The sequence below is a fragment of the Pezoporus occidentalis genome, unplaced genomic scaffold (assembly GCF_034315485.1).
Source record: "Pezoporus occidentalis ecotype Australia unplaced genomic scaffold, CSIRO_AGI_Poc_V1 ctg745, whole genome shotgun sequence".
NCBI lineage: Eukaryota > Metazoa > Chordata > Aves > Psittaciformes > Psittacidae > Pezoporus > Pezoporus occidentalis.
This window is the reverse complement of record NW_026916099.1, coordinates 11,343-27,606: the sequence shown is the minus strand read 5'-3', so window position 1 is coordinate 27,606 and position 16,264 is coordinate 11,343. Positions and strand designations below refer to the sequence as shown.

The window sequence follows — 16,264 nt, the reverse complement described above, 5'->3', positions numbered from 1 at the left end:
CGTGAAGAGTTCAACCAATAGGGTTGCCGGTCCCTGGTAGGGCGGGGCGGGTGGGCGGGGCTCCGCCACACGGGGCGGGCGCAGCGGCGGCAGCGGAGGGAGCGCGGCCCGGAGCGGCATCGGCCGGGCCCGGCCGCAGGTAACGGGGGGGGGTGGCGGCTGCAGGCCCCGGCAGCACCGCGATGGGGATGGGCATGGGGAGGGTGCGGGGCTCCGGAGGGGCTCAGCGGGCCCGGCCCGCGGAGCTCGGTTCCACCCCCCCCTCCGGCCGGCTCCTGGGCCGGGTGTGTGGGGCCAGAGGAGGGGGTTCCCCCGGTGTGGGGAGCGGTGCGGTCAGAGCCGCCGTGGGGCGGGGGGAGATGGGGTCCTCCCTCCCTCCCTCATCCCCTTGGAGCCGCTGCCATAGGACACGCCGCGGACAGGCTCGGCCGCTGCTCCAGAGCGGGAGTCGGGCAGGCCGGCGTGCTGTCGGGGCAGGTTGCGGTGGCTGGAAGCCAGGTTATCGCGTTTATCCGCCCCCCAAAACCGGCGCCGTGGGGGCTGCGGAGGGTCAGCATGCGGCACACGGGCAGGGTCCGCCTCCGAAGGGGTCCTTGTCCCCACCTGGCCCCTTCCTGCCGCATTCCCGGGGGATGGATACGGCCCCCGCAGGCTCCCCGTGGAGCAGCCGGCTCCTGGCTCCTGCCCTTTGGGGATTCAGTTACGGGCCGGTTCCTCAGGTTTCAGCCCCGGCGTGCAGGGACACGTCTGGGGCTGCTGCAGGAGCCTCCTGGCCAGGTAGGGAAGTGCCTGTTGTGGCGACAGCTCCATGGGACACGCGATGGGCTCTGCCCCTTCTTCCCTCTTAGGCTGCATCTTGTGCGGAGCTTTGCTTGTGTGAGTTGGGCTCCTGATGCGCTGAGGTGGAAACACATGGGGAAAACCATCGGGAGTGCCCGTGCTTCCTTTGGGATCATCCCAGGATGGTTTGGGTTGGAAGGGACCTTAAAGCCCATCCAGCTCCAACCCCTGCCACGGGCAGGGACCCCTTCCACTGGAGCAGCTTGCTCCAAGCCCCTGTGTCCAACACTGCCAGGGATGGAGCTTCTCTGGGAGCAGCAAGAGCTGGTGTTGCTCCCAAAACACAGCTTGAATCGCCATGGATGCCCTGTCCCCGTTGGCCGCTCTGTGCTTCCCTTCCCCAGGCCTGCGTGGAGGATAAGCGGTGGGGTGAAGCCTGGGATGTGCCTACAGGGAATGCGGTGCCCCCGTGTTGGGCCTCGGTGCAGACAGAGGTAAAGCTGCTCCTGTGGAGTGCAGAGCCCTCAGTTCTCCCTGTCCCTGCCTTGCCCTGGCACGGAGCTGCGTGGGGTGACCCACACGCTGGAGGGAAGGGATGGGATCCAGCAGGACCCGGACACGCTGGAGAGGTGGAAACCTCATGGATTTCAACCATGCCAAGGGCAAGGTCCTGCCCCTGGGCTGGACAGGCTGGGGGAGCCCTTAGAGCAGCTCCAGTGCCTGAAGGGGCTGCAGGAAAGCTGGAGAGGGGCTTGGGACAAGGGATGTAGGGCCAGGCCAAGGGGAATGGCTTTAACCTGCCCGAGGGGAGACTGAGATGAGCTCTTAGGCAGAAGCTCTTCCCTGGGAGGGTGCTGAGGCGCTGGCACAGGGTGCCCAGAGAAGCTGTGGCTGCCCCATCCCTGGCAGTGCTCAAGGCCAGGTTGGACACAGGGGCTTGGAGCAAGCTGCTCCAGTGGAAGGGGTCCCTGCCCGTGGCAGGGGTTGGGGCTGGAGGAGTTTGTCCTTGTTCCAGCTGGGATGGAGTTCGTTCTGTCCCTGCTCTCTGCTCCAAGGCTGTTTTGGCTTCCCTCTGAGACCAACACTGATAACGCCTGTGTTCAGTTGATGCTCAGCTCAAAGAAGGGGGAGTGTTGATGCTGAAAGGGAAATCAGGTCTGTGAGCATCTCCAGGCCCCAGCACCGGCAGCATTCCATGTTCCCGGGGCCTTCGCAGCACTTTTTGCCTGTGGGAAGTGGGGATTGTTCCTGTGGATGCAGATTGAAGCAGAGCAGGATGAGATTATCCCCTGGCTTGGAGACGGATGCGGTTCCTCAGCAACCGAGGGAGATCCGTATGGGGAGCTCCGCATCTGCTGCAGGCCAGGGAGCAGGAGGAGGGATGCCAGGAGGGCAGCCTAACGTGGCATAGCCCTGGAAGAGCTGGCATCCGCTGTTGGTGGGGCTGGAAGTGGTGGGAGCAGTGGGAGACTCCCAAAGGCTGCAGCAGGGCTCCAGGTCCGTGCTCCGGTGATGGTGGTGGGGAATAAAACCTGAGGCACTGGAATAATGGGAAGGAGAAGCTTGGGAATGCTGGGGAGAGGGAAAAGGTGCAGCTGGGCTTGGAATTGCAGGGAGCTTATCTGCAAAGGGAGATCAGGGCACGGGAAAGGCTGCAGGTGGGCAGAGGAGGAGGTGGAAGTGGGGCTGAACCGGCCCAACCTGTGGAACACGAGGAGGAGGAGGAGGATGTGTGTGAGCTGACACAGGAGAACCCTGTCATTCCCTTGGGAAATGAGGCCGATGAGCTCCCTTCTCTCATTGCTGCCTGCAGGAGCAGAGGGGTGGCCTGCAGGGAAGGTCCAGCCCTCTTCTCCCCCCTCCTTGTCCCCCTGATCCATCCCTCCTGGCCTGCGGGCTGGGGACCAGTTTGCTCGTGCTCCAGTTTCTCTGCTATGGGGAGTTTCTGCACTGGGGATGGGGGGGGACTGGGTTTCTTCTTAGGAATTACCTGCAGGTTGCAATGTGAGTGATGCTGAAGCCAAAGTGCTGCGGGGGGGAGGCTGAGTTCACACCCATCCATGATCCTCCTGGGAGCTGTGGGGCAGGGAGGGAGGAGGAGAGCTGGGAAAGGGCACAGAGAGAATCCCAGCCTGGTTTGGGTTGGAAGGGACCCTAAAGCTCATCCAGCCCCAACCCCTGCCACGGGCAGGGATCCCTTCCACTGGAGCAGCTTGCTCCAAGCCCCTGTGTCCAGCCTGGCCTTGAGCACTGCCAGGGATGGGGCAGCCACAGCTTCTCCATTCAACCCCTTCCAGTGCCCCTCCACCTTCATCCATGAGCTTCCTTGTACCCCATCCATCTCCCCTCGGGCAGGTTAAAGCCATTCCCCTTGGCCTGTCCCTACATCCCTTGTCCCAAGCCCCTCTCCAGGTTTCTTTATGCTCCAGGCCCCATCCAGCCTGGCTCCGTGCTCTGGTTGGTGTTTTCCCTGCAGCCTGCCTTGCTCCGGGTGGGTTTTCCTGCTCCCGGAGCTATTCCTGGAGCCGGGAGCCCTGCCTGGGCAGTTTTCCCCATCTCGGAGCTGCTGGAGCAGCCTCTGCTGAGGTTTTGGCTCTGGGAGGATGCGGAGGTCGGGATGGCCCTGCCTGAGCCAAGCACGCAGCTCTGCTCCCGCTCCCTCTTAACTCTTTGGGATAAGGGCAGGAACGTGGCTCCTGCCACACTTGGGATGCTCCAAGGGGTGAAACCAGCCCAATGCGGGACCCGTGGAGGGTTTTCCCTTCAGGAATTCCTCAGTTGTGTGAGGTTGGTCCATGAAGCTTCTGCCCTTCTTGCATCTAAAAGTGTAAGGTCCTGCCCCTGGGATGGAGCAGCTCCAGTGCCTAAAGGGCTCCGGGAAACCTGGAGGGGGGCTTGGGATGAGGGATGAAGGAATAGGACAAGGGGAATGGCTTTAACCTGCCAGAGGGAAGAGTTGGATGGGATACAAGGAAGGTGGGAGGACACTGAAAGGGGTTGAATGGAGAAGCTGTGGCTGCCCCATCCCTGGCAGTGCTCAAGGCCAGGCTGTAGCCATGGGGTGCTTGTCTCTGAGCATCACCCAGACACCAGACGGAGGCGGCATTCCCCTTTCACGTTGTTCCGTACCTATCCCAAAGGATGCCTCCCTCTGCGGCTGCTCTTCCAGCCCCAGGTGAGTGTGGGAGCATGGGGCAAGCAGGAGATGGTGGTGCAGGCTGAGCAGGGACCTCCGTGGGCCGCAGCTCCATGGAGCTCCTCGGGATTTCCGTGCTCCCAAAGGGGATGAGCAGCTCCTAGAGGTGCTTTGTGTGCTCCGGATGAGGATGCTGAGCTCCCCTCCCCATCTCGAAGCTTCTTTTCCTTTGTTTTTATCATCTGCTCCATTTTCCAAGGGAAAAGAGGAAGAAATCCAAGAAACCTTCGTTACAAGGCAGCAGATTCCTCAATCCCGCTCAGAGCTGGCGCTCTGCAGCCCCAGCAGTACAGCAGAATTCCCCTGGCTCCATGCATATTCCATGGAGCTGAGTCAGAGAAACACCACCCAGGCCAGAGCATCCATTGAGCCAGGCTGGAAAATGCACGTGGGGAAGGAGCTGGGGGCTGTTTGGAAACCTCTGGCTGCAGCAGGAATGGCTCGGGAAGGTTGGGAACGGCTTAAATTAACAGGGGAGGTGGAGGATGAAAGTGATAGGGAAAATCCACAGGGAAATGACTGCCCTGGTGGGAATTAAGGCCCTTTGCAGGGATCAAGCCTCTCCCAGGAGTTCCAGGAGCAGTTCCTAAGCATCCAGCCCTGGCTAGGGCACCAAGACACATCATGGACCTCTCAGAGCCTCCACGAGCTCCGAAAGGCTGGGAGGGGAGCAGCATCCATCCCACTGGAGCCTGGGCTTGTCTCTGCCTTTGCTGCAGTAGCTCAAGGCAATAGGATGCTGGTGAACATCAACAAGGGCATCCCCATAGGGATGAAGGTGTCGCTGTGCCCCCCCGCCCCAATCCCGGGATCAGGTTTGGTCCCTGCTGCACAAGGATGCTGCGGATGGGCTGGAGGTGGTCCAGAGGAGTGACCCATGGGGAAGCAATGTGAGCTCGGCAGCTCCTCCTCCCCAGCCAGGGGGTTTTCCCGCTGTGTTTGCTGCGGGTGACTCGGGCCCCACGGCGGTGGGGAGCTGTGGGTGCTGCGGTTTGGGAGCAGGGCCATGAAAGGGTTGAGGCAGGCTTGGCTCCGCGTCCCTGATGGCTTTGTGAGCAGCAGCAGCAGCAGCAGCAGGGCTTTCATCACGGCTCCTCCGGCAGGACGGGTTCTGCAGGTGGGACAGAGCAGATCCCCATCCAGGGCTCTGCTTCCAGCTTCCCCCGATCCCAAAGGGGGCACGGAGAGCCCGGAGCCACCGGCCCCAGGCACCATCTCCTCTGCTCCCAGCTGTGTCCATGGCCCTTCTGCTCCCCAAAACACAGCGTAGGAAGGGTTTGTACCTGCACATGGGATGCTTTGGGTGGGAAGGGACCGTAACCCTGTGCTCAGCTGTGGCCAGGTTGGACACAAACCATTCCATGATTCCTCTAAACCTAAAGGCTGTTGGGGGGGGGGGCTCCCGGGCTCTCCCCCTCCTTGAGACCAAACCACCCCCCTTTTTCCCCTGGGAATTCCCGTTTTCCAGCCCCTCTCCTGCAGGATGCTCTCCTCTCCAGTTCATCCCAGCGCTGTGCTGGAGCTGGATGCAGCTCAGCTCCAGATGAATCCTGCACCAGGGAGGTTAAAGCATAGAGCTGGGATGTCCTAATGTGTTGTGTCCATGCTTTTCATCCACGTTGTGTTGGCCTTAGTCAGTGTTTGCCTATTCCATAGGTTTTTCCTATGGAATTCTGTCTCATTTCTCAGTCTGTGCATCCTTCCCTCCGTCTGCTCCTGAGAACCCTCCAAAAGCTGAGGTTTGGGATCCCATAGGGTCTCTCTTGCTTCAAGCCATGGTACTGTGGCTCTAAAGATCTCCTTTAGGAGAAGGCCACCTCCATGTCACAAACCAAAGGGATTTAGGGAAATTCCCTCTAAAACCCAGGGAATTATGGCAGAAATGAAGGGACATGTGTGATGTTCTGCCAGAACTGGAGTGTTTGGGGTTAGGGAGCACTCTGGTGCTGTGGTGCTATAGGGTTGGCTGAGGGACACCCCAGTTGTGGCCTTTGGGTGTGCTTTGTGGCGGGTTGCAAGGGGATGGGATGCTGGGATGGGTTTGGGATGCTGGAGCCTTCCCAAGCCCTGGTCACAGCTCTCCCTGATGGGTGAAACCCATGGAGGAGAAGGGCTGTCGGTGCCAGGGGTGTCCTGCTGCTGCCAGCACTAGGGAGGAGGGAAAGGAGCTGGGAAAAGCCTTGAAGACAGGAGCCTGGAAGCTGGCATGGGTGGGGGACAGGGGCAGGGTCCTCACCCCCGTGTTCTCCTCCCCACAGTCCATAATGATGAATGGGTCCGAGCTCGGCAGCCCGACGGGATCCAGCCCCAAATCCAAAGAGGAGCAGGTAGTGAACGGCCACGATGAGAAGGAGAACAACCCCTTTGCAGAGTACATGTGGATGGAGAACGAAGAAGACTTCAACAGGCAGGTAAGGCCTGGAGGGTGGTGCCAGCTCCGTGCAATGGAGTTGAGGGGCCAGAGGGAATTCCCTTGGTGGGCGCCATGGAATGTGTCTGCACGGGGATGCTGGCTCGAGGGAACTCATCCCGTTTGTGTCGTGGGATCAAGCAGCTTGGAAAAGAGCTTGAAGCTCACCCAGTCCAACCCTTCCCCAGCACTGCCAAGGCACTGAGGGCCTCGTTGCCGCAGTGTCGGATCTGCCTGTAAGGACGTGGGATGGATGGAGTTGGAATAAACCCCTCCCTGTGCCTCTGGGCAGCTCTTTCCCAGAGGGATGGGGATGGCTCCATCATCTTCTGATGGGCTTTGCCATGGTAATCCAGAGCTCCCCCTGGTGTGTGCTCAGCTGGAGGGAGAGGAGCAGCCTGACCACCAGTGCCTGGAGTCTGAGAGGGTTTGTAGCCTGGATGGGTCAGCACTGAGCTCCTGCAGTGGGTGCCCCTTGATCCCGGTGGAAAACTCCATTCCTGAGAGTGGAACGGGGCGATCCCAGCACAAACATGGGGTGGGGGAGACGGGAAGTCACAGAATCCTGGAATCCCAGCTTGGGTTGGGTTGGAAGGGACCTTAAAGCTCCTCCAGTCCCAACCCCTGCCACGGGCAGGGACCCCTTCCACTGGAGCAGCTTGCTCCAAGCCCCTGTGTCCAACCTGGCCTTGAGCACTGCCAGGGATGGGGCAGCCACAGCTTCTCTGGGCACCCTGTGCCAGCGCCTCAGCACCCTCCCAGGGAAGAGCTTCTGCCTAAGAGCTCAGCTCAGTCTCCCCTGGGGCAGGTTCAAGCCATTCCCCCTGGCCACAGCCCCTTCCCAAGGTGTGACTGACGCCTCTCTCCGGGCAGGTGGAGGAGGAGCTGCAGGAGCAGGAGTTCCTGGACCGCTGCTTCCAGGAGATGCTGGAGGAGGAGGACCAGGACTGGTTCATCCCATCGCGGGACCTGCCCCAGGGCATGGGGCAGCTGCAGCAGCAGCTCAACGGGCTCTCGGTGTGCGATGGCCACAGTTCAGAGGACATCCTGGTAAGGAGCATGAGGGACGTGCTGGGAGGTCAGTGTGGGCACAGGACCTGGCCCGCGTGGTGGGGTGGAGATCCTGGGGGGCTCCTGGGCGGCAGTGGGGTGAGAGGGGCTTGGGCCAAGGGCCTGTAGGGCCAGGCCAAGGGGAATGGCTTTAACCTGCCCGAGGGGAGACTGAGATGAGCTCTTAGGCAGAAGCTCTTCCCTGGGAGGGTGCTGAGGCGCTGGCACAGGGTGCCCAGAGAAGCTGTGGCTGCCCCATCCCTGGCAGTGTTCAAGGCCAGGTTGGACACAGGGGCTTGGAGCAAGCTGCTCCAGTGGAAGGGGTCCCTGCCCGTGGCAGGGGTTGGAGCTGGAGGAGCTTTAAGGTCCCTTCCAACCCAAACCAGGCTGGGATTCCATGGAAACAGACTGGTCCTGGAGCAAACCCATCCCTGTGCCAAAGCAAGAACTGGGAGACACAGCCACCACCTCCTCCTGTGTTTCCCCTTCAAAACCCACTCTGGGAGTAGATCCCTTGGAGCTGGCACTTGCTCAGCCCCATCCCCAGGTCTGTGATGACACAAGGGCCACGTCACATCCATGGCACCATCCTCAGCACGCAGGTTCCTATGGAATGATGCTGGTGTGGGGATCCCAGCGTTTGAACCCCTGATGATCCCTCTCCATCTTCTCTTCCAGAGCAAAAGCAACTTGAATCCAGATGCCAAGGAGTTTGTGCCTGGCGTGAAGTACTGAGCACCCCGGCAGGCTCTGGAAGGACTGTATCCCTGCTTTGGGAATGTGATGGGGATGGAGGGAGCGGAGCAGCCCCCAGCTGGACTCTGCACTGCGCGGAGCCGCTGCCACGTGGTGAATCTTCCTCTATGCTTCAGGTCCCTTCTTTCCCCCCTCCAGTTTTCTTTTTTACCTCCTCCTTTGTATCATTTATCACCTTTGGGGGCAGGTTTTGCTTCCCAGGACTCCTGGCCTTTAGGTCTATCCTGGAGCCCAGCGCTTCCCTCTGCTTCCCAAGCCCATTTCCGCGTGCGCTCCAAACCCATCACCTTGTTTGAGTAGGATTCATAGGGATCCCCCTGTACCCTCCCCAGAGGCAGCGAAGCCACCCCAGGGCCCACGCTGGCATTCCCTGCTCCCGGGACACGGGATTCCCTTGGCTGAAGGGAAGGGGAGGTGGGAGTGTGAATCCCAAACGCATCCCAGCCGCTCTCTGAACACTAACTCCTGCACTGCTTCATGGCTTGGGGGAGCTCTTAGGGAAGAGCAGAGCCATCCTTCCCTCCCTCCTTCCATCCCTCCCTCCTTCCATCCCTCCCTCCTTCCATCCCTCCCTCCTTCCATCCCTCCTTTCATCCATCCCTCCTTTCATCCATCCCTCCCTCCATCCATCCCTCCCTCCCTCCATCCCTCCCTCCATCCCTCCTTCCATCCCTCCCTCCCTCCATCCCTCCTTCCATCCCTCCTTCCATCCCTCCTTCCATCCCTCCCCATCCCTCCTTCCATCCCTCCCTCCCTCCATCCCTCCCTCCATCCCTCCCTCCCCCATCCCTCCATCCCTCCCTCCATCCCTCCCTCCATCCCTCCTTCCATCCCTCCCTCCCTCCATCCCTCCCTCCATCCCTCCTTCCATCCCTCCCTCTATCCATCCCAAGGGAAGGGCAGCTCCTGGAAAACACAGCTTCTCCTTAAAGATTCCCACCCCCGAGATCTGGAGCTTGTCCACAGGATGAGCTGCAGCTCTGGAGCATTTATACCTTGGAAGCAAATCCCAGCAAGACCAGGAGGGAGCTGGTGTGGAGCTGCTGCCCTGGGAGAACAGAGGGGTCCTCTGCAAGCCGAGTCTTGGAATGGTTTGGATTGGAAGAGATCTTAGAGCTCATCCCGTTTCCAGTTCCCCTCCTTCCCCTTGGGCAGGATCTGGTTGGGCTTCAGCTCCTCAACCACCACCCGGGTGCTCCTTTGGGAAGCCAGGGGCAGGAACCTGTATCCAGGGAACTCCAGAGCTCCCTGGGGAGGGATGACTCCGAGTTCTGGCTCCAGTAACCCAGGCAGGAGCTGCTGCTCCCCCGTGCGGGTCTCACCGCCCGCCTGATTCCAGCATTCCCTGGACTGCACAGGGCCGTTAATGGAGCGGGATTAGGGATCCCTGTGGGATTTGAGGACATGGAAGCTAATGGCCTCTCCGCAGCCCTCGGCCTCGTTCAGCTCCGTTAGCTCCTGGGGTTGCTGGACCGGAACTAAGAGTGAGCAGAGCTTTGAGCTGATGGAGCTCCGGCGCTCCATGGGTACCCCAGCTCCAGCCCTCATCCCCGCGGGGCTGCTGCCTGCCCCAGGAGCCTGCAGCAGCGGGTGCCCAGCTCCACCACAGGGGTGCTTTGGGCTGGCACAACGCTGGGCCTGCAGCGGCCGGGATGGAGCCTGCGGGGATGGGATGGGTGCAGGGAAGGGCAGCCCCCGGCTGGGCTCTCTCCTGCAGCGCTAGCACAGATTCCCCCCACCCTTTCTCTGGTTTCTGTTTGGTTTCTGCTCACCCCCCCCCTCCCTGTGCTGTACATTTGGGAAAGGCCTTGTTAGAAATAAACCTGTTTGGGAAGGGAGCAGAGGCGGGTTCTGAGGTCCCTGTTCAGCTCCAGCTCCATCGGATGGGGTGGTCCTGGCCAGGAGCACACTGGTAAGGACAGCAGCAAGCACCGGCCCCATGGCAGTTTGTGCCTGGTCAGAGCCTCGGCACCAAGGACATGGAATGTAAGATGTGAAAGCCAGGGGAGATGGGACCTGGAGAGGGGCTTGGGACAAGGGATGTAGGGCCAGGCCAAGGGGAATGGCTTTAACCTGCCCGAGGGGAGACTGAGCTGAGCTCTTAGGCAGAAGCTCTTCCCTGTGAGGGTGCTGAGGCGCTGGCACAGGGTGCCCCGAGAAGCTGTGGCTGCCTCATCCCTGGCAGCGTTGGACACAGGGGCTTGGAGCAAGCTGCTCCAGTGGAAGGCGTTGGGGCTGGCCCTCATCCCGATTCCATGTTCAATCCCAACAGCATCCTCCTTCCACTTGCCCCTGAGCATCACCCCAGCCCCACAGCCACGGAGCCCATCCTCCTTGGGCACCGAAACAGGAACCCCCGTGCTCTGTTCTCCATCCTATCCTCCCCCAGCCCCACCGTGCCCATTCCCCCCCCCACTTCCCCATTTCCCTTTGGATGTTGCAACCGTTTTATTGCCCAACCACCGCGTTCCCCGCCCGGGGGGGGTCACTGGAAGCTGTGGCTGTAGAAGACATCCACGTTGGCGGCACAGTCCAGGGGCAGAGCCGCTCCGATGCTGCGGGCGCCGAGCCGGGCCCCCCCCAGCGCCGAGGAGCGCTTCAGCTTCAGGAGGCTGAACCGGGAGAAGCCGCGTCCCGCAGCGCCCCCCCGCGCCTGGGTGAGCACCTGGATGAACCCTAAAGGGGGGGCACACGCGTTATGGGGGCAGCAGCACCCCACACACACCCCAGTGCATCCCCACTCACCCTCCTGCATCCTGTCCCAGCTCTTCCACACCGAGCCCACGCAGATGATGGGCAGCCCCAGCTCCCCCTGGAACAGGCTCTTTGGGGGGGTACAGAGGTGAGGGCTGGCTCTGGACACCCCATTTCCCCCCCTGCCCCCTTCGGGTCCCCCCCATGCTGCTCTCACCGTGTGCACCTTGGGCAGCACCGCGGCCACGTGCCGGGCCAGGACCGCCCCGGCCTGCTGGAAGAGGTGGCAGCAGAGCGGGTCCCCAGCCTGAGCGCCTGGGGATGGGGGGGCAATGGGGTGATGGGGGACACGGGACCCCCCCTCCATTGCTCTTCACCCCCCCCCTTTATCCGTACCCTCCGCCAGCCTCTGGCAGAACCCTGCAAACTTGGCCTTCTGGAAGGAGCGGTAGAGATGGGGCAGGAGCCCCGTCCTGTCCTGGATCTGGGGGGGTGATGGGGGTACACTGTGAAACACCCCCCCCCGGCACCCCCAAACACGGTGTGTGAACAGGACCCCCCCAGCACGCAGCCCAGAGCCCCCCGTGGACCCCTGGGACACAGCCAAGACCCCCCCCAGGACCCAGCCCAGAGCCCCCCCCACCGACCATGACCCCCAGCCTTAAGCCCCCCTGAACCCCATCACGCAGCCCAAAGCCCCCCAGATCCTGACACGCAGCTCAGAACCCCCAAAGGGCCCTGAGCATGGAGCCCCCCCCCAGACCCCAGCACAGAGCCTGGAGCATCCCAAGACCCCCCCCCAGGATCCAGCCCAGAGCCCCCAAGACCCCAGCACCCAGCCTGGAACCCACCAGGCCCCATGGGATGAAGCCCAACCGCCCCCTCAGGACCCTGTGACACAGCTGAGGACCCCCAGCACCTGGAAGTAGTCGAGCATGGCGTCCCTGACGTATCCCACGTCGTGGGGGGGCTCCTCCAGGTTGTCCATGCTGTCAAACACCACCTTGACCGCCCGGTGCGCGATCCAGAACGCTGCGGAGGGAGCCGGCTGTGGCTGAGACCCCCCCACAACCACCACCACCATCATCACCACCATCATCACCGGCATCACCACCACCATCATCACCGCCATCATCACCACCATCACCACCACCATCACCGGCATCACCATCACCACCACCACCATCACCACCACCACCATCACCACCACCACCATCATCATCGCCATCACCACCATCACCACCACCATCACCGGCATCACCATCACCACCATCACCACCACCATCACCACCACCACCATCACCGCCATCATCACCACCACCATCATCACCGCCATCATCACCACCATCACCACCACCATCACCGGCATCACCACCACCACCATCACCACCACCACCATCACCACCACCACCATCATCATCGCCATCACCACCATCACCACCACCATCACCACCACCATCACCATCACCACCACCACCATCATCATCGCCATCACCACCATCACCACCACCATCACCGGCATCACCATCACCACCATCACCACCACCATCACCGCCATCATCACCACCACCATCACCACCACCACCACCACCATCATCACTACCATCACCATCATCATCACCATCACCACCACCATCACCACCACCACCATCACCGCCATCATCACCACCACCATCACCACCACCACCATCACCACCATCACCATCATCACCACCACCATCATCACCACCACTATCACCACCACCATCACCACCACCATCACCGGCATCACCACCAGCATCACCACCAGCATCACCACCACCACCACCACCACCACCACCACCACCACCACCGCCATCACCACCATCATGTGCCCCCCCCGGCCTCACCTGAGCCCTCATCCCCCATCATGTGGCCCCAGCCGCCGCAGCCGGTCTCCGACCCATCGGGGTTGATGAGTTTGCAGTTGGAGCCAGTGCCCGAGATCAGAACGATGCCGCCTGCGAGGTCCAAGCCCATGGGGACCCCCATGTGTGCGTCCCCCCCCCATGTCCCATTCCCGTCCCCCCCTACCGCGGTCGGTGGCGGTGGCCATGGCCCCCTCGGCATCGGTGGTGATGGAGAAGCTGCGGCTGAGGTGCGGGAAGCGCCGGTGCAGCTCCTCCAGCAGCTTCCCGATGGCGGCCTCCTGGTCCCCCCCGCTCAGGGACAGCCCCTGTGGGGCAGCGAGGGGGGCCCGGTCACCGCGGGCTGGGGGGGGGACCCATGGAGGACCCATCCCCAGGGAGGGCACCGGGGGCTCTCACCAGTGAGAGGAGGGGGACGCGGGGGTCGGCCCCGGCCTTGCTCTTGGCCTCGCTGACCATGCGCTCGATGCGCAGCAGGCACTGCTCCGAGCCGATGAGCTGGGGAGGGCACGCGCTGAAACCCCCCCAGCCCCGAGAGCCATTCCCAGAGCCTATTGGAGACACGGGGGACACACCGAGACCCCAACCCCATCCCCATCCCTACATCTCATTGGAGACACTGACCTGAGAGACGGGGGGGACACACCGAGACCCCAGTCCCCATCCCCATCCCTACATCTCATTGGAGACACTGACCTGAGAGACAGGGGGGACACACCGAGACCCCATCCCCATCCCTACATCTCATTGGAGACACTGACCTGAGAAACACGGGGGACACACCGAGACCCCAATCCCCATCCCCATCCCTACATCTCATTGGAGACACTGACCTGAGAGACACGGGGGGACACACCGAGACCCCCATCCCCATCCCTACATCTCATTGGAGACACTGACCTGAGAGACACGGGGGCCACACCGAGACCCCAACCCCATCCCCATCCCTACATCTCATTGGAGACACTGACCTGAGAGACACGGGGGACACACCGAGACCCCAACCCCATCCCCATCCCTACATCTCATTGGAGACACTGACCTGAGAGACACGGGGGACACACCGAGACCCCAACCCCATCCCCATCCCTAGATCTCATTGGAAACAATGACCTGAGACACAGGGGGGACACACTGAGCCCCCCAATCCCCATCCCTACATCTCATTGGAGACACTGACCTGAGAGACACGGGGGGACACACCGAGACCCCAATCCCCATCCCTAGATCTCATTGGAGACACTGACCTGAGAGACACGGGGGACACACCGAGACCCCAATCCCCATCCCTACATCTCATTGGAGACACTGACCTGAGAGATGGGGGGGACACACCGAGACCCCCAATCCCCATCCCCATCCCTACATCTCATTGGAGACACTGACCTGAGAGACACAGGGGACACACCGAGACCCCAATCCCCATCCCCATCCCTACATCTCATTGGAAACAATGACCTGAGACACAGGGGACACACTGAGCCCCCCAATCCCAATCCCAAACTCCATTCCCAAATCTTATCGGATCTGATGAGCTGAGAGATAAAGGGAGGACACACTGAACCCCCCCCCCCAAATCCCAATCCCAGCCCCAAACTCCATCCCCAGAGCATCACCCCCATCCATGAGCTGTCGGCAGCACCCGCCCCCTTCTCTGCTGGCTCCATCCCACCCGAGCACCCTGGGGGCACCCAGGGCCGCCCCCCCGTGTCCCCCCCCCCGGGCTCACCCAGTGGTTGGTGCAGGGTCCCTCGGTCTCAGCCAGGATCCGGCCATCACCGGACACCACCACCACGGTGGAGTGGGTGCCCCCCCTGCAGAGGGGGGGACGCTGCCAGTAGCACCCCTGCACCCCCCATTCCGGGGCGCAGGGGACCCTGCTGAGCCCCATCGCCCTGATCTGCACCCCCACAGGGACCCCCTGCGGCCCCCACACCAGCACCCGGGGATGCTGGGGGGGGGGACGACGACATCAGGATGGGGCTGTGGGATTTGGGGTCCCTGGGGGTGCTGGGACCAGGATGCGGTCCCTGGAGGGGGCCCATGGATGGGGCGGGTGTGGGATTAGAACTGGGGCACTGGGGGGGGGACGCTCCCCAGGACGGGGATCCCTGGTGTTGGGGGGGGCGGAGCTCCTGACCCCCCCATCCCGCCCCACTGACCTCGGGCCCCGGCCTCATCCTGCACCGGGCATGAGGGGCGGACCCGGCTGTAGCCCCGCTCCCAGGGACCGGGGCACGGGGGTATCGGATACAGGGGGGACCCGGGCACGGGGGTACCGGGTACGGGGTTACCGGGTATGGGGGGTACGGGGGTACTGGATATGGGGGTACCGGGGCACGGGGGTACCGGGGCACGGCGGGTACCGGGTACGGGGGTACCGGATACGGGGGGTACGGGGGCACCGGGCACGGAGGTACCGGTGTAGGGGGTACGGGATACGGGGGGAACCCGGGCACGGGGTACAGGGCACGGGGTTACGGGATACGGGGGGTACCGGGTACGGGTGGTACCGGATACGGGGGGTACCGGGGCACGGGGGTACTGGATATGGGGGTACCGGGGTACAGGGGTACTGGGGGACGGCGGGTACCGGGTACGGGTGGTACCGGATGCGGGGGATACCGGGGCACGGGAGTACCGGGTACGGGGGTACCGGATACGGAGGGTACCGGGCACGGGGGTACCGGATACGGGGGGAACCCGGGCACGGGGGTACCGGATACGGAGGGTACCGGGCACGGGGGTACCCGATATGGGGGTACCGGATATGGGGGTACCGGATACGGAGGGTACCGGGCACGGGGGTACCCGATATGGGGGTACCGGATATGGGGGTACCGGGCACGGGGGGGGCCCCGCCCGCGGCGCGGCCGCTCTCACCCCTCCACGCCACCGAACAGCGCCTCCATCGCGGCCGGGCCACGCCCCCCGCCCAGGCCACGCCCCCATAGGGAACGCCCTTCCCCTCAGAGGACACGCCCGTTGGAGGCGGAGTCTCCCTTAAGCCACGCCCCCACCCTCCCGGCTCCGCCTCGCCCCGCCTCCCTCGGTCCTTGCCCCGCCCCTCCACCCGCCCCGGGTCCCTGTGCCCGCCCTCCAGCATGGACCTTCTTTTCCCGTTGTCCCGGGGAGCCCCGGGGATGGGGGCGGGATAGGGATGGGGATGGGATGGGAATAGAGGTAGGGATGGGATAGGGATAGTGATGGAATGGAATGGAATGGAATGGAATGGAATGGAATGGAATGGAATGGAATGGGATAGGATGGGGATGGGGATGGGGATGGGGATGGAGGGAGGATACGGATGGGATGAGGATGGGGATGGGATGGGATGGGACGAGATGGGGATAGGATGATATGGGCATGGGGATGTGATGAGATAGGGATGGGATGGGGTGGGATGGGATGAGATGGGGATAGGGATAGAATGGGATGGGGTGGGATGGGATGGGATGGGATGGGATGGGATGGAATGGGATGGGATGGGAT

At 62.5% G+C, this 16,264-nt stretch overlaps 2 protein-coding genes across 4 annotated transcripts; one reads left to right on the top strand and one right to left on the bottom strand.

Moving 5' to 3' along the window:
* The first annotated feature begins 78 nt into the window (after positions 1-78).
* On the top strand, positions 79-8,340 carry PAIP2B (poly(A) binding protein interacting protein 2B). Its single transcript, XM_062602040.1, has 4 exons — positions 79-139; positions 6,235-6,387; positions 7,260-7,436; positions 8,115-8,340. Exons 2-4 carry the CDS (start codon positions 6,241-6,243, stop codon positions 8,169-8,171), a joined length of 381 nt encoding a protein of 126 aa, XP_062458024.1. The 5' UTR covers positions 79-139; positions 6,235-6,240; the 3' UTR covers positions 8,172-8,340.
* A 2,281-nt stretch (positions 8,341-10,621) lies between these two features.
* NAGK (N-acetylglucosamine kinase) lies at positions 10,622-15,725 on the bottom strand. 3 transcript variants are annotated; one of them, XM_062602043.1, is made up of 10 exons: positions 15,656-15,725; positions 14,502-14,586; positions 13,172-13,270; positions 12,939-13,080; positions 12,755-12,865; positions 11,806-11,918; positions 11,283-11,370; positions 11,104-11,201; positions 10,938-11,016; positions 10,622-10,868 (listed from the first exon to the last, which is right to left on the bottom strand). In XM_062602043.1, exons 1-10 carry the CDS (start codon positions 15,682-15,684, stop codon positions 10,678-10,680), a joined length of 1,035 nt encoding a protein of 344 aa, XP_062458027.1. In that variant the 5' UTR covers positions 15,685-15,725; the 3' UTR covers positions 10,622-10,677. The 3 variants fall into 3 exon arrangements, with proteins under 3 accessions (XP_062458027.1, XP_062458025.1, XP_062458026.1); XM_062602041.1 differs by having other exon boundaries at positions 14,502-14,618; positions 15,656-15,697; XM_062602042.1 differs by lacking the exon at positions 15,656-15,725 and having other exon boundaries at positions 14,502-14,706.
* Between the last annotated feature and the right edge of the window lie 539 nt (positions 15,726-16,264).

Bases quoted from the DNA above. Each gene is read 5' to 3' on its own strand.
- NAGK (XM_062602042.1), bottom strand. From the start codon at position 14,663: ATGGGGCTCAGCAGGGTCCCCTGCGCCCCGGAATGGGGGGTGCAGGGG. The intron at 11,202-11,282 runs GTACGGATAAAG...CCCCATCCCCAG, and splicing joins CTGCCAGAGGCTGGCGGAGG to GCGCTCAGGCTGGGGACCCG. The intron at 10,869-10,937 runs GTGAGTGGGGAT...CCCCCCCTTTAG, and splicing joins CTGGGACAGGATGCAGGAGG to GGTTCATCCAGGTGCTCACC.
- PAIP2B (XM_062602040.1), top strand. From the start codon at position 6,241: ATGATGAATGGGTCCGAGCTCGGCAGCCCGACGGGATCCAGCCCCAAA. The intron at 6,388-7,259 runs GTAAGGCCTGGA...CTCTCCGGGCAG, and splicing joins AAGAAGACTTCAACAGGCAG to GTGGAGGAGGAGCTGCAGGA. The intron at 7,437-8,114 runs GTAAGGAGCATG...CTTCTCTTCCAG, and splicing joins ACAGTTCAGAGGACATCCTG to AGCAAAAGCAACTTGAATCC.